The sequence below is a fragment of the Triturus cristatus genome, chromosome 1_2 (assembly GCF_964204655.1).
Source record: "Triturus cristatus chromosome 1_2, aTriCri1.1, whole genome shotgun sequence".
Taxonomy (NCBI): Eukaryota; Metazoa; Chordata; class Amphibia; order Caudata; family Salamandridae; genus Triturus; species Triturus cristatus.
The window spans coordinates 1,186,867,375-1,186,895,316 of NC_140580.1; the positions used below are offsets into that span (position 1 = coordinate 1,186,867,375).

Below are 27,942 nucleotides of genomic sequence, written 5' to 3' on the forward strand. Positions count from 1 at the left end.
GATGCTAGACAACCGTCCTGACCTAGATCCCCCAGTTTTGCCAACCCTCCTACAATCCATTTAAAAGTGACCTGATCCCGAAAAACTGAGGGTAATAACCAAGCTGAGAAAGGCGTATAATAGTTCAGGTTGGGAACCGCCCATTTTCGACGAACCTTACGCCATACTGAAAACATAGACCAAGCTACCTTAAACTTGGTTTTCTTGTAGTAACTAGGTTCCAGCACTCGTAATAAAATCCCCCATGCATTTTCACCTAGTCCTACTTCAAAAATTGAGGGCCTACACAGTAATGGGGGCCCAGCAATATCTCCAAACAGTGGTAATCCAAAATATTGAATTATGGAGGACCAAAAATAAAATAAAAGATTGGGAACCGCCCAGCCACCCCTTTGCCGGGATTGACACATCCACTTTGCCGCCCTACACGGCCGACGGTAACCCCACAGAAACCTATTGCATATTCTGTCCGCTTTAGCTAAACTTAATTGGGAAAATTCCAAAGGAATAGTACGGAACAAGTATAGGAATTTAGGAAAAATTAGCATTTTAAGGACATTACACCTTCCATACAGAGACAGATGTAAATTATCCAGTCGTGTTAGCAATAAATTAACTGAATGCCCTGGTTGTGTTTCCTTCTGCTCCCTGGTTGCGTTTCCTTTTGCTCCTTGGTTGCGTTTCCTTCTACTCCCTGGCTGTGTTTCCTTCTGCTCCCTGGCTGTGTTTCCTTCTGCTCCCTAGCTGTGTTTCCTTCTGCTCCCTGGTTGTGTTTACTTCTGCTCCCTGGCTGTGTTTCCTATTGCTCCTTGGTTGTGTTTCCTTCTGCTCCCTGGCTGTGTTTCCTTCTGCTCCCTGGCTGTGTTTCCTTCTGCTCCCTGGTTGGCTTTCCTTCTGCTCCATGGCTGTGTTTCCTTCTGCTCCCTGGTTGTGTTTCCTTCGGCTCCCTGTCGGATGTGTTTCCTTCTGCTCCCTGTCGGATGTGTTTCCTTCTGCTCCCTGGTGGTGCTTCCTTCTGCTCCCTGGTGGTGTTTCCTTCTGCTCCGTGGCTGTGTTTCCTTCTGCTCCCTGGTGGTGTTTCCTTCTGCTCCCAGGCGGTGTTTCCTTCTGCTCCCTGGTTCACTTTCCTTCTGATCCCTGGTTGTGTTTCCTTCTACTTCGTGGTGGTGTTTCTTTCTCCTCCCTGGTTGTGTTTCTGTCTACTCCCTGTCTGTGTTTCTGGCTAATTCCTGGCTGTGTTTCCTTCTGCTCTCTGGTTGTGTTTTGTGTTTCCTTCTGCTCCCTGGCTGTGTTTCCTTGTGCTCCCTGGCTGTGTTTCCTTGTGCTCCCTGGCTGTGTTTCCTTCTGCTCCCTGTTTGTTTCCTTCTGCTCCCTGGTTGTGTTTCCTTCTGCTCCCTGGTTGGGGTTCTTTCGGCTCCCTTGTTGGGTTTCCTTGTGCTCCCTGGTTGTGTTTCCTTCTGCTCCCTGGTGATGTTTCCTTCTACTTCCTGGTTCTGTGTCCTTGTGCTCCCTGGTTGTGTTTCCTTGTGCTCCCTGGTTGAGGTTCCTTCTTCTCCCTGGCTGTGTTTCCTTCTGCTCCCTGGTTGTGTTTCCTTCTGCTCCCTGGCTGCGTTTCCTTCTGCTCCCTGGCTGCGTTTCCTTCTGCTCCCTGGTTGTGTTTCCTACTGCCTCTGGCTGTGTTTCCTTCTGCTCCCTGGCTGTGTTTCCTTCTGCTCCTTGGCGGTGTTTCCTTCTCCTCCCTGGTTGTGTTTCCTTCTCCTTCCTGGCTGGGTTTTCTTCTGCTCCCTGGTTGTGTTTCCTTCTGCCCCCTGGTGGTGTTTCCTTCTACACCCTGGTTGTGTGTCCTTCTGCTCACTGGTTGTGTTTCCTTCTGCTCCCTGGCTGTGTTTCCTTCTGCTCCCAGGCTGGGTTCTGCTCCCTGGTTATGTTTCCTTCTACTCCCTGGTTGTGTTTCCTTCTGCTCCCTGGTTGTGTTTCCTTCTGCTCCCTGGCGGATGTGTTTCCTTCTGCTCCCTGGCGGATGTGTTTCCTTCTGCTCCCTGGTTGTGTTTCTTCTGCTCCCTGGCTGTGTTTCCACCTGCTCCTGGCTGTGTTTCCTTCTGCTCCCTGGTTGTGTTTCCTTCTGCTCCATGGCTGTGTTTCCTTCTGCCCCCTGGCCGCGTTTCCTTCTGCTCCCTGGTTGCGTTTCCTTCTGCTCCTCGGTTGTGTTTCCTTCTGCTCATTGGTTGTGTTTCCTTCTGCTACTCGGTTGTTTCGATCTGCTCCCTGGCTGTGTTTCCATCTGCTCCCTGGCTGTGTTTCCTTCTGCTCCCTGGTTGGGGTTCTTTCTGCTCCCTGGTTGTGTTTCCTTCTGCCCCCTGGTGGTGTTTCCTTCTACACCCTGGTTGTGTGTCCTTCTGCTCACTGGTTGTGTTTCCTTCTGCTCCCTGGCTGTGTTTCCTTCTGCTCCCAGGCTGGGTTCTGCTCCCTGGTTATGTTTCCTTCTACTCCCTGATTGTGTTTCCTTCTGCTCCCTGGTTGTGTTTCCTTCTGCTCCCTGGCGGATGTGTTTCCTTCTGCTCCCTGGCGGATGTGTTTCCTTCTGCTCCCTGGTTGTGTTTCTTCTGCTCCCTGGCTGTGTTTCCACCTGCTCCTGGCTGTGTTTCCTTCTGCTCCCTGGTTGTGTTTCCTTCGGCTCCCTGTCGGATGTGTTTCCTTCTGCTCCCTGTCGGATGTGTTTCCTTCTGCTCCCTGGTTGTGGTTCCTTCTTCTCCCTGGTTGTGTTTCCTTCTGCTCCCTGGCGGATGTGTTTCCTTCTGCTCCCTGGCGGATGTGTTTCCTTCTGCTCCCTGGTTGTGTTTCTTCTGCTCCCTGGCTGTGTTTCCATCTGCTTCTGGCTGTGTTTCCTTCTGCTCACTGGTTGTGTTTCTTCTTCTCCCTGGCTGTGTTTCCATCTGCTTCTGGCTGTGTTTCCTTCTGCTCCGTGGCTGTGTTTCCTTCTGCTCCCTGGTTGTGTTTCTTCTGCTCCCTGGCTGTGTTTCCGTCTGCGCCCTGGTGGGTTTCTTTCTGCTCCCTGGTTGTGTTTCCTTCTGCATCCTGATTGTGTTTCCTTCTGCTCCCTGGTTGTTTTTCCTTCTCCTCCCTGGCTGGGTTTTCTTCTGCTCCCTGGTTGTGTTTCCTTCTGCTCCCTGGCTGTGTTTCCTTCTGCTCCCTGGCTGTGTTTCCTTCTGCTCCCAGGCTGGGTTCTGCTCCCTGGTTGTGTTTCCTTCTACTCCCTGTTTGTGTTTCCTTCTGCTCCCTGGTTGTGTTTCCTTCTGCTCCCTGGTTGTGTTTCCTTCTGCTCCCTGGTTGTGTTTCCTTCTGCTCTCTGGCGGATGTGTTTCCTTCTGCTCCGTGGCTGTGTTTCTTCTGCTCCCTGGCTGTGTTTCCATCTGCTCCTGGCTGTGTTTCCTTCTGCTCCCTGGTTGTGTTTCCTTCTGCTCCCTGGTGGATGTGTTTCCTTCTGCTCCGTGGCTGTGTTTCCTTCTGCTCCCTGGTTGTGTTTCTTCTGCTCCCTGGCTGTGTTTCCGTCTGCGCCCTGGTGGGTTTCTTTCTGCTCCCTGGTTGTGTTTCCTTCTGCTTCCTGATTGTGTTTCCTTCTGCTCCCTGGTTGTTTTTCCTTCTCCTCCCTGGCTGGGTTTTCTACTGCTCCCTGGTTGTGTTTTCTTCTGCTCCCTGTTTCCTTCTGCTCCCTGGTTGCGTTTCCTTCTGCTCCCTGGTTGCGTTTCCTTCTGCTCCCTGGCTGTTTCCTTCTGCTCCGTGGTTGCGTTTCCTTCTGCTCCCTGGTTGCATTTCCTTCTGCTCCCTGGTTGCGTTTCCTTCTGCTCCCTGGCTGTGTTTCCTTCTGCTCCCTGGTTGCGTTTCCTTCTGCTCCCTGGTTGCGTTTCCTTCTGCTCCCTGGTTGCGTTTCCTTCTGCTCCCTGCTCCCTGGTTGCGTTTCCTTCTGCTCCCTGGCTGTGTTTCCTTCTGCTCCCTGGTTGTGTTTCCTTTTTGTTTATTTTATTTTTTTTATTAATAAAGCTTGTTTACATGTATGTGATATAACGATTTACACTTAGCATGGTGGCTTTGTAAAATGAACATTAAAGCATAAGTAATAAGAAAAAAGGTGCACAATTGTTTTACATTGTAATAATAACACGGCTAAGACCCTATTGGGCTAACCAATCTTCAAAAGGGGTCCAAATCTTTTTACCCAAGTCACGTCTCCGTCTGCCCCATCTTTCCCACACAGCAGTCTCTATGTTATGCAGGGACAACATCCTTGCTCTCCAATTAAAGAAGGTAGGAGCCTCAGGACTGATCCAGTCCGAAGTAATACATAGACGAACCATAGCCATTGCGATTAACACTGAAGCAGAGGTATGTTGAGATCTTTCATGCAGCATACTGCTTTCGAGCCCACAGATCACCAATTCAGGGGAAAGCGTAACAGGCATCTGAAGCCTTAAGTTGATAAATTGCTCAACATCACCCAGAAAAGACCGGAGTCTTACACATTCAAAAAACATGTGAACGTCGTTTGCAGCCAAAAGCCCGCATCTGGGGCAACCATGCAGGCCATTACCCCCCCACTTAGATATCTTAGCCAGGGTGTAATATAAATCAAACATGGCCATATAGCCCTGAGACCGTAAACTCCCGGAAGTTAGGACACTCCCGGCCAGTTCAAGAGCTTCTGATATATCCAACCCTGTTACCCCCAGCTTAGCCTCGAGTTTACTAGTATACACTGTGATATCATCTGGCAGGCCTGAGAGTAAATGCTGATAAATTACCCCTATTTTCGAGCGTCTGGAAATCAACTCCAGCAATGTAATCTTGCCAAACAATACCTCTGAGTTGACCTTCGTTCTATCTATGAAACTCCGGAGTTGTAAGTATTTGAAGAAATCCTGTGTACTAAGCTGGTACCTATCCCTGAGCCATGAAAAAGATGCTAGACAACCGTCATGACCTAGATCCCCCAGTTTTGCCAACCCTCCTACAATCCATTTAAAAGTGACCTGATCCCGAAAAACTGAGGGTAATAACCAAGCTGAGAAAGGCGTATAATAGTTCAGGTTGGGAACCGCCCATTTTCGACGAACCTTACGCCATACTGAAAACATAGACCAAGCTACCTTAAACTTGGTTTTCTTGTAGTAACTAGGTTCCAGCACTCGTAATAAAATCCCCCATGCATTTTCACCTAGTCCTACTTCAAAAATTGAGGGCCTACACAGTAATGGGGGCCCAGCAATATCTCCAAACAGTGGTAATCCAAAATATTGAATTATGGAGGACCAAAAATAAAATAAAAGATTGGGAACCGCCCAGCCACCCCTTTGCCGGGATTGACACATCCACTTTGCCGCCCTACACGGCCGACGGTAACCCCACAGAAACCTATTGCATATTCTGTCCGCTTTAGCTAAACTTAATTGGGAAAATTCCAAAGGAATAGTACGGAACAAGTATAGGAATTTAGGAAAAATTTGCATTTTAAGGACATTACACCTTCCATACAGAGACAGATGTAAATTATCCAGTCGTGTTAGCAATAAATTAACTGAATGCCCTGGTTGTGTTTCCTTCTGCTCCCTGGTTGCGTTTCCTTCTGCTCCCTGGTTGCGTTTCCTTTTGCTCCTTGGTTGCGTTTCCTTCTGCTCCCTAGCTGTGTTTCCTTCTGCTCCCTGGCTGTGTTTCCTTTTGCTCCCTGGTTGTGTTTCCTTCTGCTCCCTAGCTGTGTTTCCTTCTGCTCCCTGGTTGCGTTTCCTTCTGCTCCCTGGTTGCGTTTCCTTTTGCTCCTTGGTTGCGTTTCCTTCTGCTCCCTAGCTGTGTTTCCTTCTGCTCCCTGGCTGTGTTTCCTTCTGCTCCCTAGCTGTGTTTCCTTCTGCTCCCTGGTTGTGTTTACTTCTGCTCCCTGGCTGTGTTTCCTTCTGCTCCCTAGCTGTGTTTCCTTCTGCTCCCTGGTTGGCTCTCCTTCTGCTCCCTGGCTGTGTTTCCTTTTGCTCCTTGGTTGTGTTTCCTTCTGCTCCCTGGCTGTGCTTCCTTCTGCTCCCTGGCTGTGTTTCCTTCTGCTCCCTGGTTGGCTTTCCTTCTGCTCCATGGCTGTGTTTCCTTCTGCTCCTTGGCGGTGTTTCATTCTGCTCCCTGGTTGGGTTTCCGTCTGCTCCCTGGTGGGTTTCTTTCTGCTCCCTAGTTGTGTTTCCTTCTGCTCCCTCGTTGTGTTTCCTTCTGCTCCATCGTTGTGTTTCCTTCTGCTCCCTGGTTGTGTTTTCTTCTCCTCCCTGGCTGGGTTTTCTTCTGCTCCCTGGCTGGGTTTTCTTCTGCTCCCTGGCTGGGTTTTCTTCTGCTCCCTGGCTGTGTTTCCTTCTGCTCCCTGGCTGTGTTTCCTTCTGCTCCCTGTTTGAGTTTTCTTCTGCTCCCTTGTTGTGTTTTCGTCTGCTCCCTGGTGGGTTTCTTTTTGCTCCCTGGTTGTGTTTCCTTCTGCTCCCTGGCTGTGTTTCCTTCTGCTCCCTTGCTGTGCTTCCTATTGCTTCCTGGTTATGCTTCTTATTGCTGCTGGTTGTGCACCTTAGATGTACTCTCTGTTGCTTCCTTGTTGTATTTGCTGCTGCTCCTTGCTTGTGCCCTCTTCTGCCCCTTGGCTGTGATTCCTGACTCTGCTCTCGCCTGCCCCCTTGCTGTGCTCAAGTCTGCTCCTTGGCTTGGCTCTTGTCTGCTCCTTGGTTATGCCCTCGTCTGCCCACTAGCTGTGCTCTCTGGCTGTGCTCTCGTCTGCTCCCTGGCTGTGATCTCATCTGCTCCCTGCCTGTTCTCTCTACTGATAACTGGCTGTGCTCTCGTCTGCCCCCTAGCTGTGCTCTCTGGCTGTGCTCTCGTCTGCCCCTTGGCTGTGATTCCTGACTCAGCTCTCGCCTGCCCCCTGGCTGTGCTCAAGTCTGCTCCTTGGTTATGCCCTCGTCTGCCCCCTAGATGTGCTCTCTGGCTGTGCTCTCGTCTGCCCCTTGGCTGTGATTCCTGACTTTGCTCTCGTCTGCCCCCTGGCTGGGCTCTTTGCTGCCCCCTGGCTGTGCTCTCGTCTGCCCCCTGGCTGTGGTCTCGTCTGCCCCCTGGCTGTGCTCTCGTCTGCCCCCTGGCTGTGCTCTCGTCTGCCCCCTGGCTGTGCTCTCGTCTACCCCCTGGCTGTGATCTTCTGCCCCTTGGCTGTGATTCCTGACTTTGCTCTCGTCTGCCCCCTGGCTGGGCTCTTTGCTGCCCCCTGGCTGTGCTCTCGTCTGCCCCCTGGCTGGGCTCTTTGCTGCCCCCTGGCTGTGCTCACTGACTCAGATCTTTACTCTCACCTGTTTCTTTGTGCTTTTAGGGCTTTGAACAGCAGTGGGATAAAGGAGCTGGGAGTTGACCTTCTCCCCGGATACTATGACCCCTACTCTGGCAGGACCCTCACCAAGGGGGAGGTCGGATGCTTCCTCAGCCACTTCTACATCTGGGAGGAGGTAAGGCTGGGGTGTTAAACTTGAGGAGAGCCCTGCCTTCCAGAGAAAGGGGTGTTGAGACTGCATGTGGCAACGCTAGGGGCGAGGAGTTGTGTGTGTTATGGGGCAGCAGTTCTCAGGGTAAGATCGTGTGCCGCAAGGATATCCACTTCCTCTTGTTATAAGCAGTGAGGAAAACCGCACTTTGGAGAGTAAAGTTTTTGGCTCCTTCACACGATTGTAAAGAGTAGTGTAGTCCAACCAACTAGACGTTCAAATATTTAAAGAATCCTTAGAAACCTATATTTGTTCAGAAACACCAAGGACTGTATTTTACACACCTAGTTTAGTCCTCACTTTCATGTCTCTTGCACTATGTGTTAAAAGCTGCCACCAGGGGGCAGATAATCACTGATGTCCGTCGCTGTATTCACGCACTGTCCTGCACACGTGAACTGCATTCCTGATGGGAAGCAACGCTAACAAGCACTGACAAGGCCAATAGTTGTAATCCAGATTCCTCACCTCATGAATCTCCCTCGGGCCTCAGACTGGATCCAGAAATGTTGAAATGGCTTCATATTCCCCATCTCACGAATCTCCCTCGGGCATCAGACTGGATCCAGAAAGGTTGAAATGACTCCAGATTCTTCATTTCATGAATCCTCCCTTAGGTATCAGACTGGATCCAGAAAGGTTGAAATGACTCCAGATTCCTCATCTCATGAATCCTCCCTCGGGCATCAGACTAGATCCAGAAAGGTTGAAATGGCTTCAGATTCCTCATCTCATGAACCTCCCTCAAGCATCAGACTGGATCCAGGAAGGTTGAAATGACTCTCCTGCGTGAGTAGATGATGCCATGGCTGCAGCTGGACACTGGGGTGTCTGCTAATGAGATCTCTGAGATGTATATGGTGCCAAGTTGGCATCTCACATCAGTGCCTTTTGTTCCTCAGCTGTTGACGCGGTTCCAGAGTTACTCTTTGCTGGAATTTCTAATGTTTGCTTTTGAAGTTCCTTTAGGGAAATATCTTCTCTAGAAAAAACAGAATCTCTGAGGTCTGCCCTTGGAGTTTGAATCCTTCACACACATCCAGAACTGCTCACGGTGATGGCTTCATCCATTGGAGAGCTATCCAAGTCTGCAAGTGAACATGTTTCATGCTCTGGGGCTGTGACGAGCAAGTTAGTTGTTGCTTCTTCAAATTTGGTTTCCAGGAAGGTACATATGGAAGGCTCCGTTCCACAGGAAGTCTTCTTACACCATGCTTGAAGCATTGAACATACCTCTCTTCCTTTCATCCTCGCTGCTGCTCACTGAACAGGCCTTCTGGTCGGTGGGCCCCTTTCCTGACTCAAATGTTGGCTCCGCCTCTAGGTCCTATGCTTGAGGACATGAGCCGAGAGATGATGCCACCTCTGCGTCCAGTACTTCTGCACATACTTTTGATTTTTCCAGCTCCTGGTGCTGACTCTGCTCCAGTGAATGATGTACTCAGCCTTCGCTGGTTATGATCCATCCTCCAGCAGCTATAAATAGGGTTGGCCTAGGTGAAGTGAAAGTATCCTGACCTGGTCAAATACAATACACATCCTACCTAACTCTGAACTGACCAACTTCATTATTGATAATCTAATTTCAGGGGCATCCCAATTTGAGCTCTGTGCGCATCATAGCACGGAACTAGCTCTTATTACACCTCCAGAAGAACTCAGACCGACCCTGGGTGATTGGGGAAATGCAGCCTTGATCCTATTGGATCTTTCAGCCGCATTAGACATGGTCAACCACAATCGCTTGGTTGACCGTCTCACCTCTGTCGGTGTTAAAGACTTGACCACCAAGGACCACTGATGACCACCGACGACCACTGACGACCACCAAGGACCACCATGGACTGAGGTCAATCAATGGCTTTGGGGGACTTTTTCTCACCTTATTTTTCCTTGCCCTGTGGGGTGCCACAAGGGTCTTCACTAAGCCCCACCCTTTTCAATCTATATGTTTCCCTGCTGGCTGGTTGGATTAAGTCCTATGGATTCTCTCTGGTCTCATATGTTGACGATACTCAAATCATCGTATCAGACATAGGCGAGCCACAGACAACGGCTGCTAAGTCTCGTTGCTGTGGGCTCCACATAGGCAATTGGATGAGTGACAGTTGTCTGAAACTAAATTTTTCAAAAACAGAGGTCCTACTGTTTGGCACGAACCCCTCCTTCTGGTCTTCCCACTGGAAGTCTTGTCAACTGGGCTCTCTTCCAATCCCAGTGTAAAAGCCAAAAATCTGGGAGTGATTTTTGACACTAAGCTATCCTTTGAGGAACAGATTGATCATATTACATCCTCCTATTTTTTCATTCTGTAAATTCTTAGTAAGGTTCTCCCCAATATTCCCTCAGCCCTGCAGAAAACCATAGTCACAGCACTCACATATTCGAGACTCAACTACTGTAATGTGCTCTACACCAGCTCACAAGAGCGTTGCCTAAACAAGTGCCAGACCCTCCAAAACACGGCAACCCCCCCTACTTCTGGGCATCCCTAGACACAAATCAGCACCCCGAGCCGCAGTTCAGCTACACTGGCTCCCTGTAGCAAGTTTAAAGCCGTGTGAATAGCTTGTAAGTCTCTTCACAGCCAGGGCCCTATTCAACTAAAAAGTTAAGAAAAGTGTTCCCTTTGAAAATGCTTATCACGAGGAGGAGCCTAGCGCGCAACCAAGATGGCCGCGTAGGTGCGAGGCTCCCGAGGACCTCCGCAACCTCCCACGACTATCCTGAATTTATCCTGTCTCGGATGAGGGGAATGTGTTGGTGAGCCTGAGCTGAGGTGGCACCCGTTTCCCGTTGTCAAATCGGACCTCGGACACCGGAGTGAGCACCGATTGAAGTCTGCGGCTTTCTCCTCGCCAGACCCCGGATTTGCACTGAGGGGTGACCCAGTGACAAAGTGAACAACAGCGGCGGGCCGGGCCTGGCGAGTCGCGCACCCCGCGCTTTCGCTTTCGCACCCCCTTGCAATCACTGCAGGGTTGGGTCGCGGGGCTCTTTGTGTTGGTGTGGTCTCGCTGGGAGACTTGGCCTGCCCGCCGGCTGTGACCCACCCCGCCGATCGGGGGTGGCCCCCCCCGGAGCTTGTGGCCCTGATTGCCTGCCCTTCACGACGTGACTGGTGCGATCGGGAGACTAGTGGCCATGGCCACCAGACAAGATGGAGACCGGGCAAAGACCAAGCCGACCCGGCGTGGCACCACCCATCAGGCCAACAGTATGGACCGCTATACCCTCCAGAAGGGATCTCCCGGCGGACCGCACAAATCCCTTGAGGACCCTCCTGATGCCCCGGACCTGCCCACGGACCTGACTCTGCGGGATGTCATGGGTGCCATTGCCGAGATGAAGGCCTCGGTAGGCCAGCGGTTCGACACACTGGCACAGAAGATCGACTCGGTCCTCGTGGATGTTGGCCTGGTGAGGGCCGATCTTTCCAAGACCAACGACCGAGTTGATTCTTTGGCCCACACCGCATCGGGCCTTACTACTGATGTGGCGGCGCTACAAACAGAGGTGCGCCGGCTTAGTCAGGCGAGCGCGCTTATGGATCGGCGCCTGGAGGACTCCGAGAGTCGGGCCCGGAGAAACAACATCCGCATCATCGGAGTACCCGAGGGACGGGAGGAAGCGGCAGCGGACCTATTTGTGGAGGACCTGATCGCTACCCATCTCCAGCCACGGGGGCTGAGTAAATTCTTCGCGGTGGAGCGGGCCCACAGGGTTCCCGGGGGAAGGCCGAAGGTCGGAGCCCCTCCGCGGCCCCTCATTGCCCGGATTTTCAACTTTCGGGACAGAGACGCTATCCTGCAAGCCTCCAGACTGTTGGGGCCGGTTAAGCTTGACAACATGGAGGTGAACTTTTATCCGGATTTCACCCCAGCGGTCCAGAAGCAGAGACTGAGCTTCCAAGGCATCAAGCGCCGTCTTCGGGACTTGAACCTTAAATACGCAATGCTCTTCCCAGCCAAGCTGCGAGTGGAGGTAGAGGGTCGCACGCACTTTTTTGATCGCCCCGAAGCGGCCGGAGACTGGCTGGACACTCTGTCTGGGGATCGTGATCTGGGGGGCGGGGGGGGCGGCGGGGGGAGACGGCACACTGGATCGGGACTGAGGGGGTAATGTTGGGCTTCACTCTGGACAAAAATGTTGCCACTCTCGATTAAGCATCTGTCTGTATAATTTCCCCTCCTATGGAGGTTGTGTGGGGTCTCTTGGGGGTTCTCCCTCCTCCTCTAGGGGGCTTAGCTAGTTTTTATTATATATATGGGGCGACAGGCACACTGCACGTTGGGGGGGCTGTTCGGGCTCATGCAGGGGTGCAGGGAGGGGGGAGTTTTGTTGGGGTGGGTGGGTAGGGATGGGGGGGTGTTGTTCGTTTTCACCACAAGGCAAAAGTATCATTGTGCTAGCTCTATAGTGCTCTCGGGGGGATGAATGGTGGCTCTTGTCTATGATGGGGGGTAGGGAACTAACTCTGTTGTCCTGGAACGTGAATGGACTGGGGGACAGGATTAAACGTGGGGTGGTCCTGCAGTTCTTGAAGCGAATCTCGCCCGATGTAGTTTTTCTTCAGGAGACACACCTCATTGGCAACTCCTTCTGCGCCATGAATCGGCGTGGCTATCGCCTAGTGGCCCATTCGGGCTTTACGTCTGGCTCAAGGGGTGTGGGCATCATGGTTAAGAACTCGCTTCCGCTGGAGATTGATGAGGTGCTCCATGACGACAGGGGACGTTACGCGGTCTTGGTGGGAAGGATGGAGGGCAAAGTGGTGGTTTTTGTGTCAGTATACGTCCCACCGGGGCTGCAGTCGACCACCTTTGCGGACCTGGGGCGCCTCCTCCTTGGCCTTCCGGGAGGGATTCTGGTGGTGGGGGGGGTTTTCAATGCGGTGGTTTCCGGGACTGTGGATCGTCACCCCCCTAGGGACCTCCCCCGGGCCCAAGCGTGGCTCTCTGGTCTATTGGACACTTTGGGATTGGTGGATTGCTGGCGTTTAAAACATCCCACGCAGTTACAGTATACCTTCCATTCGGGGGCCCATGGTAGTCTCTCACGACTAGATTATGTCCTGGTCCCGGCGGCCTATGTTGGGAGGGTGGGAGAGGTGCGCCATTTGGCACGGGGTATCTCGGACCATTCCCCGCTCCTGTTGCACCTGGACCTTTTTCCGAGGGGTGAGGATAGGGTGGTCCCGATCAATCCCTGGTACTTGCGCGACCCCACTATTCGCGCTGAATTGATTAAATCCCTCCAGCGCTACTTTGACGAGAATGTGGGGTCCGTGCCTTCGGCTGTCTCACTGTGGGAGGCATTCAAGACAGTACTACGAGGAGAGGCCCTGTCCCTCATCTCCCACACCCGGAGGCGCGAGCGGGAGGAGGTGACCCGGGTGGAAGCTGAGATAGCCGAGTTGGAGGGTAATCTAGAAAGTGGGGTGACGGATGCCGTATTGCATGTCCTCCAACTCAAGCAAGCGGCCTATAGGGCCCTCGTCACGGAGACAGCCAGGGGCCTCAGTAGAGAGCAACAGGGGAGATTGTATGATGTGGGTGATAAGGCTGGTAAATTGATTTCGTGGCTGGACAAAAAGGAGAGAGCGAGTCGTGTAGTCCCGCTGATTGAGAAAACAGACGGTGTGTGTGTTACTGAGCCGGAAGAAATTGTCTCGTGCTTCGCGGACTATTTCCGTGGGGTGTATTCCCGGTGTCTTCCTGCTCTGAAGAGGATTCCCGTACCCTGCTCAGGGATATCGCGCTGCCTTCCCTTTCGGAGGAGGACAGAGTGTCGTTGGACGCCGCTCCAACCTCCGACGAAATCGCCCTCGCCATACGTTCGGTCGCTTCCGGCAAGGCCATGGGTCCTAATGGTCTCCCCATCGAGTTGTACAAATTGAGACCGGATACGCTGGCACCACATCTCCGATCGATGTTCCTGGAGGCCCATTCGGTGGGCTCCCTCCCGCTGGACCAACGTCTGGCTACAATCGTGGTTATCCACAAGGAGGGGAGACCTCGGGACCGGGTTACATCCTATCGGCCCATTTCGCTACTGAACGCGGAGCCTAAAATTCTCGCCAAGGTCCTGGCTAATCGGCTGGTCGGCGTGGTGGGCGAACTGGTTCACCAGGATCAGTCCGGCTTTATTCCCCATCGTAACACAGCTCTTAACTTGCGGCGTTTGCATGGGGTGCTTGCACGTGTTCAGTACATACGGGAGCCGGCCATTTTGGCATCCCTGGACGCCACCATGGCGTTTGATACGCTTGAATGGCCATACATCTGGGCGATGCTTGCGAAGTTTGGCTTTGGCGCAGGGTTCATCAGTTGGGTCAAATTGCTGTATTCGGGCCCATTGACGCAGGTGGTGGTGAACGGTAGAGTATCGGCTCCGTTTGAGCTGGGCCGGGGCACGCGGCAGGGCTGCCCCTTATCGCCGCTCCTTTTTGCGCTTGCCTTGGAGCCCCTGGCAGAGTGGCTGCGGTGGGAGCCTTCCATCCGTGGTCTCCGTTGGACCCCCGAGCATGAGGACCGCGTATCCCTATACGCTGATGACATCCTCTTGTACCTAGCTTCCCCACGTAACTCACTTATAGTACTGGTTGATGTTTTGCATTCATTTGGTCGTAACTCCGGCCTTGTCATCAACTGGGCTAAATTGTGCGTGTATGTTCTCTCTGGGGAGGCGCCCATTCTCCCGCGGGGCTGTCCGATCCAGATCGCCCGCAGGGATTTCGGTACCTGGGTGTCTTCATTACTCTGGACCCGGAGGCCCGGTATGATCGGAACTTGCTTCCCCCCCTCCAGCGCCTGAAGGAAGATGTCACGCGCTGGCGGCGCTTGCCGCTCTCGCCGCTCGGCCGGGCGGCATTGTTTAAGATGATGTCTCTGCTGCGCTTCCTCTACGCTTTGCAGAATACTATGGACCCCGTCCCAGCGCGCTACTTCCGTGAGGTGGAGAGTTTGCAGCGCCGCCTGTTCTGGGACGGGAGGCCGCGTATCGCTCTGGCAAAGGTGACGCTCCCATGGTATGACGGCGGGATTGCCCTCCCGGATATCAAACGATATTATTGGGCCTCCCAGCTGGCTGCGATTAATCACGGCCTGTATGGGCCCGCTTTAAACCCGGCATTCGAAATGGATAAGATGCTACTCCCGGGTGGGGACTATAATCGAGCGCTCTACTCCAGCACGCCTGACACTCGGCTGACCGGCCCCACGCGTGTCATGGTGCGAGTGTGGCACGCGGCTAATGTGGCGATGGGGTGGAAGGATCGTCTGACCCGGGAGTCACCACTATACGCGTCCCTGTGGACCTCGAAGGGCTTCGAGAAGTGGGACATGATAGGCATTAGCAAGGTGGGGGATCTCTGGACGAGGGGAGGATTTAAAACGTTCGAGATGCTGCAGACGGAATTCCACTCGCATGGCAGGGAGTACTTTCGGTATTTGCAGATCCGTCATGCACTGGGCTCCGTCTTCCCGGACGTTGCATCCATCCCGGAGTGTTCCCCCCTTGAGGATAGAGTGCTGGATGGACACGTTCCGGACAGCACGATCTCACTGATCTACAAAAAACTGATCAATGACCGCACGGGATTGCTGACTGCCCTTCGTGAGGCTTGGGTTGCCGATGGACTGGAGCTGGACGACGAGGACTGGACCCTTGCGGTGGCCTCCCCGAAAGAGGTGGCCATACCGGCCCGCCTTCGCTTCGTCCAGCTCAAGATACTCCACAGAGTCTACATGACGGGGCCGAGGCTTCTGCGTATGGGCTATGCTGTGGACGGGTTGTGTAAGCGTGGGTGTGGCGCTTTGGGGACCTTTCTGCATATATTGTGGGAATGCCCGGAGGTGGAGCGATTCTGGCGTGGTGTGCATGAGGTCCTGCGTGTGGTTACGCATGTGGTGCTGCTACCCGAAGCGAGGAGATGCCTGTTGAATGTGTGGGAACCTACCGACTACTCGGCGCCACAGACGTGGTGGGTGACTCTGGGATATATGGTGGCCAAGCGTGATATTGCTCAACTGTGGGGATCTCAGAGGTCCCCGACTGTCTCGGCCTGGAAGGAACATATGGATTGGTGCATGTTTCGGGAAAAGGTGGTGTATGTTGCGAGAGGTAAGCCTGGGACATGGGTGAAAGTCTGGGGCCCCTGGAACGCCTACCGCGGGGGAATCTGTACTCCACCGTTATTGCCCGATCCGTCGCCTGCCCCATCCCCGTAGCCGACCCATCTTCCCTGTTCCGGGCATTGAGTTTTACCCAGCCCTAATCCTGATCTCTTCCCCTTCTTGATACTCCTATGGATTGGTAGGGTCCCCCTCTCAGGGGAGCACATGCTGCTATTTCTGATTGTAGATTGCCTTGTGGTTTTTGTTTTTTCTGGTTGTTATTTCAGTTTAAAATGAAACCGTACAGTGGGGTCCGGATGGTGTGGCTATCAACGCTGCTAACTCCTGTGCATCTTCCTTAGCCGCAACGCGCGCTCTATAATGTGTATCATATGCTCCTTTTGTTTACTAGCGGCCGGCCAGAAGGTTGTAGGCCCATCTTTGTATATTTTTTGAGTTTTGTAATAAACGGTTTAAAAAAAAAAAAAAGAAAATGCTTATCACAATATCCACGCACTTATTCACCACGACCTCTCACTCATACACTGGGTCCTGTAAATACTACAGCCAGGATGCTAAAGCACTTATACAAATATTTAATAAATCGATATTTTTAATTAACAGTACTACAATAATACATAACAAATTGTGCAAATCAGCAGTTTAAAAAAAGACATACATAACATATTAAAATCCTATACAATTCATTTTACTACCCACTCCTTGGAAAGGAAAATTTGAGACAGTTCTATTTGTCTTGTAGCTGTTAATTTCTGATAATAGACAGCACTGTGCAGGGTTGCTACTATGCTGTCCTCGTCTTATTGCTGTCTTTTAACAAATTTAACACAACTTTTTGCCGTCCACGCATTTCGGTGACGTAGCCTTGCTCAAGCCACCTTCTCCAGGACAAAATCTCTAATTCACTCCTTTCCATGATTAAAATGGTACAAACATTTGATTCTATATGTACCTAAGCCGAAAGAAAAATATGTTCAATAAAACATTTACACCCTTTGTCTAACACAATCATAGTAGCACAAATTAAAAACTGAAATGCGACATCAAATTTTCTTAACCTTTAACTCATATATCAAAGGACCAAATGACCGATTTCAGAACATATCAGGCTGTATAATAACCTCTCCTCAGTACCCACATAATCAATAAGTGCTTCAAACATCCCTACTTTGGTTTAGTTACCATTTAACGCCCATGTGTTACCCCATTAAACCTCACTCACAACTCCATCCTCATACATTTCACCATCCTCTTGACAACTCCCCGGTGCATTAGCACTCAGTAGATGGCTGCTTCAGTATGGATTCTTTTGGGTGGTTCAATGGTCTCTAAAGAGACTGAGTGCTATTGCACCGGTAAATTGTACACACCACAGTGTTGTCAGCCCTGTAGCTGTGGGGGGAGCCCAGCAGCCGAAGAGGGAGGGAACACACTGCCTGGCACAACAGCACAGCTCTCCCAGATGCATTATGGTAGATGCAGTTCAGAATTAGTTAGCAACAGTAGAGGACTGGCGCCGTCAGTGCTTACACGTCTGAACACCGTTCTGGATTCCTCCAACTGTGAATGTACATGCCACAATGAACTACATTTACCATAATGCACCTGGGGGACTGGTGTTTTACATGATAGCAGGGTGTCACACCAACGAAAAAGTGTGGCTCCTCCATGAGGGAGCTGTTGGGGCTGACAATCCATCTGGGATGCATCTGAGCTAAAAGGGTTACTTGAACTAAGGAACTGAGACAATGTGTTAGGTACCCCCAAAAATGAAGCCGCTCTCTGGTAAGGAAAGCTAAAAGGCTTGAATCATGTGTCCAAAGATGTCCAGCAGGGGTTGGGTCCATACTGGCTGGTGGATTTCCTCAACTAGGAGTTCAAATACTACAATGAACTGCATTTACCATAATACACTTGGGCAGACTCCTAGCAACATGCCACCACTGTGCTCCCACCTCCTCGTCTTTAATTGGTCAGTCATGCACCTGGAGCGTGCCTGTTTTCCTGTCTTTCCTGGAGGCCTGCCTGTGTAACATGCACATGGCCCTGCCTATCTTTATTTGTTATTTTTGCCTGTCTTTGTATTCATCATTTGCCTGTCACTTATGCAGGCACTCCTGCCTCCTGTATCCAACATTTGTGTGTCTCATGCCTCCCCTGCCTGTTTTTGTGTGCAGTGATTGCATGTCTCATGCATGCCCTGTCTGTCTCTGTCTGTGTGCTGCTGCAGTGTTTGTGTGTCTCACATGCCCTGTCTGCCTGTGTGTGCTGCAGTGTTTGTGTCTCTCATGCATTACCTGTCTGTCTCTGTGTGCTGCTGCTGTGTCTGTGTGCCTCACATGCCCTGTCTGTCTCTCTCTGCTGTAGTGCCTGTGTGTCTCATATGCCCTGCCTGTCTGTGTGCTGCAGTGTTTGTGTCTCTCATGCATTACCTGGCTGTCTCTGTGTGCTGCTGCTCTGTCTGTGTGCCTCACATGCCCTGCCTGTCTCTGTGTGCTGTAGTGTTTCTGTGTCTCACATGCCCTGTCTATCTCTGTGTGAGGCAGTGTCTGTGAGTCTCACGTGCACGCCTGTACCCTGTGTCTCTGACCCTGACTGTCTCTTCAGATAGTGGAACGTCAGCTGGACTCTGCGCTGGTGCTTGAAGATGACGTTCGCTTCCAAGGGTTCTTCAAGCGCCGCCTCGCCCGCTTGATGGAAGACATCGCTAGCGTGGAGCTGGACTGGGACCTCATGTGAGTAGTGTCTGCCTGCACCCAAGCACAGAGACCTCTCTGAAGAGCAGGGGAAAAGAGACCAGTCCATAACGCCGGGGTCCTGTCATTCAGGAGGTGGGTCCAGTCTATTAAGAGGTGGGTCCTCTCCTTCAGGAGATGGGTCCAGCACATCAGGAGGTGTTTCCAGTCCATCATGAAGTGGGTCCAGTCCATCAGGAGGTGGTTCCAGTCCGTCAGGAGGTGGGTCTAGTCCAATTATCATCAGGTCCTTTTCATTCATCAGGAAGCCCTTTCCTTGGAGAAGGGTTAAGTTGATGGAGTAGGGGTTCAGTCAATTGGTAGAGTGGTCCTGTCCATGCAACGGGTCAACGAGGGTTGAAGGGTTTAATTCATTGCACGGTCGTCCTGTCCGTGCAACGAGTCAACGAGTGCTGTCCATGATTTAGAAGGGTTCCTTTTATTGCTCGGTGGTCCTGTTCATGCAACGGGTCAACGAGTGCTGTCCATGATGTAGAAGGGTTCCTTTTATTGCTCGGTGGTCCTGTCCATGCAATGGGTCTATGAGGGTTGAAGGGTTCAATTCTTTGCACAGTGGTCCTGTCCATGCAACGAGTCAACGAGTGCTGTCCATGATGTAGAAGGGTTCCTTTTATTGCTCGGTGGTCCTGTCCATGCAACCGGTCTATGAGGGTTGAAGGGTTCAATTCTTTGCACAGTGGTCCTGTCCATGCAACGGGTCAACGAGTGCTGTCAATGATGTAGAAGGGTTCCTTTTATTGCTCGGTGGTCCTGTCCATGCAACGGGTCAACAAGGGTTGAAGGGTTTAATTCATTGCACGGTCGTCCTGTCCGTGCAACGAGTCAACCAGTGCTGTCCATGATGTAGAAGGGTTCCTTTTATTGCTCGGTGGTCCTGTCCATGCAACGGGTCTATGAGGGTTGAAGGGTTTAATTCATTGCACGGTCGTCCTGTCCGTGCAACGAGTCAACGAGTGCTGTCCATGATGTAGAAGGGTTCCTTTTATTGCTCGGTGGTCCTGTCCATGCAACGGGTCTATGAGGGTTGAAGGGTTCAATTCTTTGCACAGTGGTCCTGTCCATGCAACGAGTCAACGAGTGCTGTCCATGAAGTAGAAGGGTTCCTTTTATTGCTCGGTGGTCCTGTCCATGCAACGGGTCTATGAGGGTGGAAGGGTTCAATTCTTTGCACAGTGGTCCTGTCCATGCAACGGGTCAACGAGTGCTGTCCATGATGTAGAAGGGTTCCTTTTATTGCTCGGTGGTCCTGTCCATGCAACGGGTCAACGAGGGTTGAAGGGTTTAATTCATTGCACGGTCGTCCTGTCCGTGCAACGAGTCAACGAGTGCTGTCCATGATTTAGAAGGGTTCCTTTTATTGCTCGGTGGTCCTGTCCATGCAATGGGTCTATGAGGGTTGAAGGGTTTAATTCATTGCACGGTCGTCCTGTCCGTGCAACGAGTCAACGAGTGCTGTCCATGATTTAGAAGGGTTCCTTTTATTGCTCGGTGGTCCTGTCCATGCAATGGGTCTATGAGGGTTGAAGGGTTCAATTCTTTGCACAGTGGTCCTGTCCATGCAACGAGTCAACGAGTGCTGTCCATGATGTAGAAGGGTTCCTTTTATTGCTCGGTGGTCCTGTCCATGCAACGGGTCTATGAGGGTTGAAGGGTTCAATTCTTTGCACAGTGGTCCTGTCCATGCAACGGGTCAACGAGTGCTGTCCATGATGTAGAAGGGTTCCTTTTATTGCTCGGTGGTCCTGTCTATGCAACGGGTCAACGAGGGTTGAAGGGTTTAATTCATTGCACGGTCGTCCTGTCCGTGCAACGAGTCAACGAGTGCTGTCCATGGTGTAGAAGGGTTCCTTTTATTATTTAGTGGTCCTGTCCATGCAACGGGTCTATGAGGGTTGAAGGGTTCAATTCTTTGCACAGTGGTCCTGTCCATGCAACGAGTCAACGAGTGCTGTCCATGGTGTAGAAGGGTTCCTTTTATTGCTCGGTGGTCCTGTTCATGCAACGGGTCAACGAGTGCTGTCCATGATGTAGAAGGGTTCAATTCTTTGCACAGTGGTCCTGTCCATGCAACGGGTCAACGAGTGCTGTCCATGATGTAGAAGGGTTCCTTTTATTGCTCGGTGGTCCTGTCCATGCAACGGGTCAACGAGGGTTGAAGGGTTTAATTCATTGCACGGTCGTCCTGTCCGTGCAACGAGTCAACGAGTGCTGTCCATGGTGTAGAAGGGTTTAATTCATTGCACGGTCGTCCTGTCCGTGCAACGAGTCAACGAGTGCTGTCCATGATTTAGAAGGGTTCCTTTTATTGCTCGGTGGTCCTGTTCATGCAATGGGTCTATGAGGGTTGAAGGGTTCAATTCTTTGCACAGTGGTCCTGTCCATGCAACGAGTCAACGAGTGCTGTCCATGATGTAGAAGGGTTCCTTTTATTGCTCGGTGGTCCTGTCCATGCAACGGGTCTATGAGGGTTGAAGGGTTCAATTCTTTGCACAGTGGTCCTGTCCATGCAACGGGTCAACGAGTGCTGTCCATGATGTAGAAGGGTTCCTTTTATTGCTCGGTGGTCCTGTCCATGCAACGGGTCAACGAGGGTTGAAGGGTTTAATTCATTGCACGGTCGTCCTGTCCGTGCAACGAGTCAACGAGTGCTGTCCATGGTGTAGAAGGGTTCCTTTTATTGTTTAGTGGTCCTGTCCATGCAACGGGTCTATGAGGGTTGAAGGGTTCAATTCTTTGCACAGTGGTCCTGTCCATGCAACGAGTCAACGAGTGCTGTCCATGATGTAGAAGGGTTCCTTTTATTGCTCGGTGATCCTGTCCATGCAACGGGTCTATGAGGGTTGAAGGGTTCAATTCTTTGCACAGTGGTCCTGTCCATGCAACGGGTGAACGAGTGCTGTCCATGATGTAGAAGGGTTCCTTTTATTGCTCGGTGGTCCTGTCCATGCAACGGGTCAACGAGGGTTGAAGGGTTTAATTTATTGCACGGTCGTCCTGTCCGTGCAACGAGTCAACGAGTGCTGTCCATCGTATAGAAGGGTTCCTTTTATTGCTCAGTGGTCCTGTCCATGCAACGGGTCAACGAGGGTTGAAGGGTTTAATTCATTGCACGGTCGTCCTGTCCGTGCAACGAGTCAACGAGTGCTGTCCATGGTGTAGAAGGGTTCCTTTTATTGCTCGGTGGTCCTGTTCATGCAACGGGTCAACGAGTGCTGTCCATGATGTAGAAGGGTTCCTTGTATTGCTCGGTGGTCCTGTTCATGCAACGGGTCAACGAGTGCTGTCCATGATGTAGAAGGGTTCCTTTTATTGCTCGGTCGTCCTGTCCATGCAACGGGTCTATGAGGGTTGAAGGGTTTAATTCATTGCACAGTGGTCCTGTCCATGCAACGAGTCAACGAGTGCTGTCCATGGTGTAGAAGGGTTCCAGTCGTTGCTTGGTGATCCTGTCCATGCAACAGGTCTACGTAGCCCATGGTGCAGAAGGATTTAATTCATTGCGTGGTTGTCCTGTCCATACAACGGGTCTATGAGTGCGGCACATGGTTGTGAGAAAGTGCCATCTTTCTTGCATGGTATGCCCCCACTTTTTGCTGAATTGCTGACTGTACTTTGACTGAGTGTGCCCTGAGCTCCTGACAATCAGGTGCCCAGAGCCTATGTTCCTTGCCTAAAAACTGTGCTGAAACCTAAACCTCAAATTGGCAAATTCTGGCCACATGTCAGCCCCTGGTAAATGGTACACCAGGTACCCAGGGACTTGTGACCAGGGAAGGCCCCTAAGGGCTGCAGCACTTATTGTGCCACCCTTAGAGGCCCTGTACCTTGAACAAACACACCGCCCTTGCAGGCTGAGTGTCTGGGTACAGAACAAAACAGAGAGTCGACATCGCACACATCCCTGTGTGCCATGCCCACAACACACACTGCCCTGGCATACATCAGCCACCCCTCTAGCTGGGTGCCCTATGCCAGTGGTGTGGGTACAAGAGCTTGAGCCCTGTGCCCCTACAGTACCCAGGTCCATTCCTGGGCACTGTAAGTGCAGTGCTGCCATTTAAGAGTATATGGTGCTGGGAGATCGTCAACACGAACTCCACAGCACCATGATCGCTCCACCGAATACTGAGAAGTTTGGTATCAAACTTCTCAGCATATTAAACACGCACTGATGCCAGTGCAGGATTTAATGTACAATGCACGACAGAGGGCATCTTAGAGATGCCCCCTGAACCTAACCAATGACCAGCGTCCTGACTGAGAGGCTGCCTAGGCTGCCACACAGCAGACATGTTGTTGGACCCCTGGGTCGAGAGCCATTCGCTCTCGTGGGCCTGCAACAATGCACATCCTGGGGCGAGGTGCTAGGCCTCCTCCCCCAGGATGGGCAGGGGAAGCTTCAAAGGCATGCCGCCTTTGTGAGCTTCTCCAGACCACTTGCTGTACTCAGCAACTGGCACCTACCGGTTCTGACCCCCACTCTGATGGGAAAACCAAGGTGAGGAAAGGGGGTGTGCCAGCCTCTGCCAACCCCACCACTCAGGTGAGGGAGGTGAGGTGAAGCACAACTCTGGGCTCCCGCCATCTTGAGGATGGGGAGCCCTACACAATCAGGACTAGGCTCCTGCCCCCCTCCCACTGGAGAGTGGCAGGATAGGGGGTGTACCCACCCCAGGGAAGGGACCCATTGGTCCCTGCCCTTTACCTACCTGTAACGCCCCTAAATTCAGTATTTAGGGGCACCCTGAATCTTCCTTCCTCAGATCCCGATTCCGAAACTACAAGAAGAACAAAAAGAAAGAAGACCAGCCGTGCAGCTGCTAACAAGAGGATGGCACCAACTGACTTGGCCCCAGCCCTACCGGCCTGTCGACCCTCGAACCTGCTCCTGCTAAAACCCAGCGTCTCCTGTGGTCAGCAACCTCAAAAACCCCGGAGGACCTGGCTGCCTTGCTCAACTAAAGACTGGGACTCCCACAAGCAGTGGTTCTGCTCAAGCATCTATCATCCTGGTGCCAGCCAGGAACCGCGAATCCAGCACACCCTGCACCCGCCGAGCCCGGCCTGTGCCCGAGTGAACAAAGACCACGAGGACCTCTCCCCGGCGATTGTGATCAAGAATCCAGGGGGACTCCCCTCGATGCTCCTGGCGACGCCTGTAGCCTCAACTCCAGGGACCCCCCCAACCGCAACCAGCAGAGGGTAAGATTTCCTGACGCCTAATGACACCCCTGCACCCAGCGCCCCAAGGCCCCCTGTGCCCAACTCCTGGGTGCCTACCTAACCTACAGCTTCCCAACTTACCCCTTGAAGTGGTGGGCGCACCTGAAGAATCGCCGTCCCCGAGCTTGCAGCCTTTGTCCGTCACGCAGCTTTCCCATTGAAATCCATTGGGCGCCCGACGGCTAAAAAGCACCCTCACCCAGCCGCCGCAGTGCCACTGGAGGTGCACCAACGGTTCTGATCCACTTCCCCACGTGCCCTGAGTAAGTGACCAGGAGCTTCGCTCCCACAGCCGCGTGGCTTGCCTGCTAGCAGCCACCAACCAAAGGCCCCCTGCCTGCCATAGGCTACCATTGGGGCTACTCGCTCTGCACCCGGCTGCCCCTATGCCGCTCAGGGTGTAACTACTATACCAACCCGATCCTGGGAGACCCCTGAGTCTTGCCCCAGAACCTTAACTCTGCCAGTCGAGTACTTACCCGAAAGCCGATAACTTGCATTTTCTCCATAGGGTATGTTAGAAATGGGATCTCTGGTTGGCTAAGGCGTGCGCCAAAGCCAGGCAGAAACCACCACTCTAGTCAGGGCTGGGGCGTTACACGTCAAAGATAACCCCTGCTCACCCCCTTGGTAGCTTGGCACGAGCAGGCAGGCTTATCCTGGAGGCAATGTGTAAAGCGTTTGCGCGCGCACACAGCAACAACACCCAAGGCCCACCACAAAAGAAACTCCACACAAGGTTATATATAAAAAATAGCCTTTGTATTATAATAAACACATTAGATGATAATCACATAATTTACACGGTGCCAACTGGCACTGGGCAGAATTTTATAGGGGGCTATTTACACAAGACAGGGCCACATGGACCACTATCAGAATTAGCACAAATCACCAATTGTAAATGTAGAACATATACCAACTGTAACACAAATTATCACTGTAGAGCACAACCAGTAACTACTGGCGCAATAATGACCTCAGCATTATCACAATAGAATCAGGTATAAAACCTATCCTGTATACATCACAGGGGCATAAACACATTATGCAATCTCTCACAAGTCTGACGCATTAGACCCTACCTCCTAAGTATAATTACACTAGGGGCGCACATCACACAGGGAAGTACAATCTCCCTAACATAAACCAAAACAGGTAAAACAACCTCCTATGCAGAAATCATATCTAGAGGTATAAAACACAGGGTGCGCAAAACATACTACACACGGTACATTCCCTAACACCATAAGCATTAACCCAGGGTGCGCAAAACATACTATACACGGTACATTTCCTAACACCATAAGCATTAACACAGGGTGCGCAAAACATACTACACACTGTACATTTCCTAACACCATAAGCATTAAACCACAATAGTACTTGAATCACATTAGGGTCCGGTTGCACCTGAACCTAAACGTAGCAGCTGCCCAATACTTGCTGGGCAGCTGGAGACAAGAACAGGGCCTAAACGCTGCAGCTGGCACTAAGTGCTGCGCAGCTGTGGAAGTTAAATATGAGGAAATCAATGGGCCCCACGTTAGAGACATCTGGCTCAGAAAACAAACATGTCCCCATGGAGCGCACGGGCTCCTGCAATCAATATGCGCCAGCGTTGGAGCCACACGGGGCTCGGAAAATAATTAATGCCCCCATATCGTGGCAGCGGCCCGAAACTGCGGCGCCGCTGGGAAAACCAACACCATGCTGAGGCAAGGAAAATGCTCACGGTCCCCTCCGGCCCTCTAAACAACAATGTGCCACGCGTTAGAGCCTCCCAGGGTTCGGTAAACAACTATGCCCCCTCCATTGGAGTGGCCCGCTCCCTGGCGGGACCACTCAGTACCATTGGTCCAACACCGAACGGTATCGGTCATTTCTCCCGCCCAGCCCTCACTCACCGGGCTGACGGGAACTCCTCCAGTCACTCCTGCTTCTCCTGAGACCACGGGTGGCACACGGGGCTCTCTCTCCCATGAGAGCCCCGCTGGGGATCCAGCTGCACTACTCTTCACCTGGGACCCGGGACTCCTCTGGCTGTCTGCGGGACTCCCTCTTCACTACGGGAGTCCCGCTTGGGGCTGCGGCAGCACCGCATTTCACCCGGGCCCCCTCCTGGGATCCGGGACTCGTCCTCACTACTCGGGGAGGCGGGGGAGGCTCCCGTCCTCCCCTTTGGCATACCGGGGCTCCCCTTGCCTCATGAGTGCCCCGCATCGACAACTTCCGGTCCGGCCGCCAGCCCCGCCCAGAAGCAGGCGAACTTTGCCTGGCTTCCGGGTGGGCGGCCATTACTCGGGTCGCGGCGGTGATTTTCTCGGTAATCGCGAGGTGGGCACACGCAATAAAAACAAGGGCACAAGCGGGGTGGGCACCCACCAAACATGGGAAATCGCGGGGTGGGCACCCACTCTTTTTAAAGATGAGAACAATGAAAACGGCAATGAGGAGTAGGCTCCCTCCCAATTAAAAGTATAAGGCGAGGTGGGCACACTCTTCGGCTGACATCACGGGGGAATCCCTACGATGGGGATTCCCTCTATAGGCCTGCAGCGCCGCGCAGCCCACGCTCCTCTTCCCAGGGGAAAGTCAAAGCAAAGCACAGCGCTCTCGAGGCGCCACAAGCAGCACACAGTCCCTCTGGCCCTGGAGTAAAAAGAACAGCAGCTCTCTTCCAGCTCGGGTGTTCATGCAACTAATAGGGATGATGGCCTCTTGCATATTCATAGTACCTCACACAGGACTCCAGATGCGTCCTCTCCAAGAGTGCTTAGCACGCCAATGGAACCGGGCTCAAGGTCAGCGAACAGATCTGGTGTTGGTAGACGGTCGCACGCATCGCTCTCTGCAGTGGTGGAACACCAAAAACCTTTCTAAAGGGCGCCCATTCATCGAGCCGGTTCCACAGATTGTGTTGACAGCAGACGCATCGCTCTCCGGCTGGGGAGCTCATCTACTACATCACACCATACAGGGCAAATGGACGCCTCAACAAAGGGTACTCCACATCAATCACCTGGAGTTACTAGCCATCTTCCTAGCCCCAAAGGCATTCCAGAAACAAATATCAGGCAAAGCCGTCCTAGTCCGCACCGACAACATGTTATGTTATGTTATGTTAGTTTAGTCTTTTATAGCGCACGGCTACTCCATAGAGTGTCCCGGCGCTTTTATTGACAACCGGTAGCAGAATAACACAACACAATAAAATAAAACGGGCCCGGCAGAAAGAGAGAAGAGCGAACTAAAGGGCAAAAAGCCAAGTTTTGAGGCCCTTCCGAAAAGTCAGCAAATTAGAGGTGCTGCGTAATGCCAAAGGCTGAGTATTCCAACGCTGTGGCGCCAGCAGCTTAAAAGAGCGACCTCCAATGCGAGCCCTTTTTACTCGGGGGACCACAGCAAGGAACAATGATTCAGACCTCAGAGATCGGGCCGGATGGTAAAAGGCAAGCCTCCTTTGGAGATATTTTGCTCCCGAAGCGTGGAGAGCCTTGTGAGCCAAGGTCAAGGCCTTAAAAACTATCCGTTTCCGGATAGGCAGCCAGTGGAGTGACTGCAAAAGACCGGAGGCTCTGGCTCGCCTATACAGGCCAAAGATGGCCTGCACGGCCGAGTTCTGGACCACCTGCAACCGTTGCAGGAGATCTTCCGGCAGGCCAAGATATAGGACGTTGGAGTAGTCCAGTCTTGAACCAATTAAGGCCAGCCTGCACCGTCGTCTTCCTATGATCTTCTGAGAGCAGAGGAAGGAACTTACGGAGCATCCTGAGGAGGCCAAAACATGTTCCCGTAAGACCAAGGATCTGAGATCTTAACGTCAGACCATTATCAATCTTGATCCCCAAATTCTTTGCTAGCTGGGACGAGCACTCTGGAGGAAACATATTAACAGGCCACCATTACTGCCAATCTGGGTCAGATGAACATCCGAAGAAGAGTACCTCAGCTTTATCTGAGTTGCACTTGAGGCTGTTAAGCTGGAACCATTTAAAAACAGCCCCAAGGCACTCACGGATACTCTCTCCATCAAAATCTTCTCCTTTCCTGCACGTAAAGAGGAGCTGGGTATCGCCGGCATAGGATACGATCTGGGCCCCAAAAGACTCCGCCAATGCCGCCAAAGGGGTCATAAAGATGTTGAAAAGAGTCGGGCTCAACACAGAGCACTGCGGAACTCCGACTCCCAAAGGCGGCATCACGGCAGAGCTGGGTGAGACCCAGACCGTTTGTCAACGGCCAGCCAAGAATGATCTAAACCAGCTGAGCACCGTCCCCCTCAGACCG

At 52.2% G+C, this 27,942-nt stretch overlaps 1 protein-coding gene across 1 annotated transcript in view; it reads left to right on the forward strand.

Moving 5' to 3' along the window:
* Positions 1–27,942, forward strand: part of CERCAM (cerebral endothelial cell adhesion molecule) — a 306,391-nt gene that overhangs the window by 225,175 nt on the left and 53,274 nt on the right. Inside the window, exons 9-10 of the mRNA XM_085614124.1 lie at positions 7,367–7,499; positions 18,281–18,408. Coding sequence (XP_085470250.1) covers positions 7,367–7,499; positions 18,281–18,408 — 261 coding nt within the window. The remainder of the gene's footprint in view (positions 1–7,366; positions 7,500–18,280; positions 18,409–27,942) is intronic.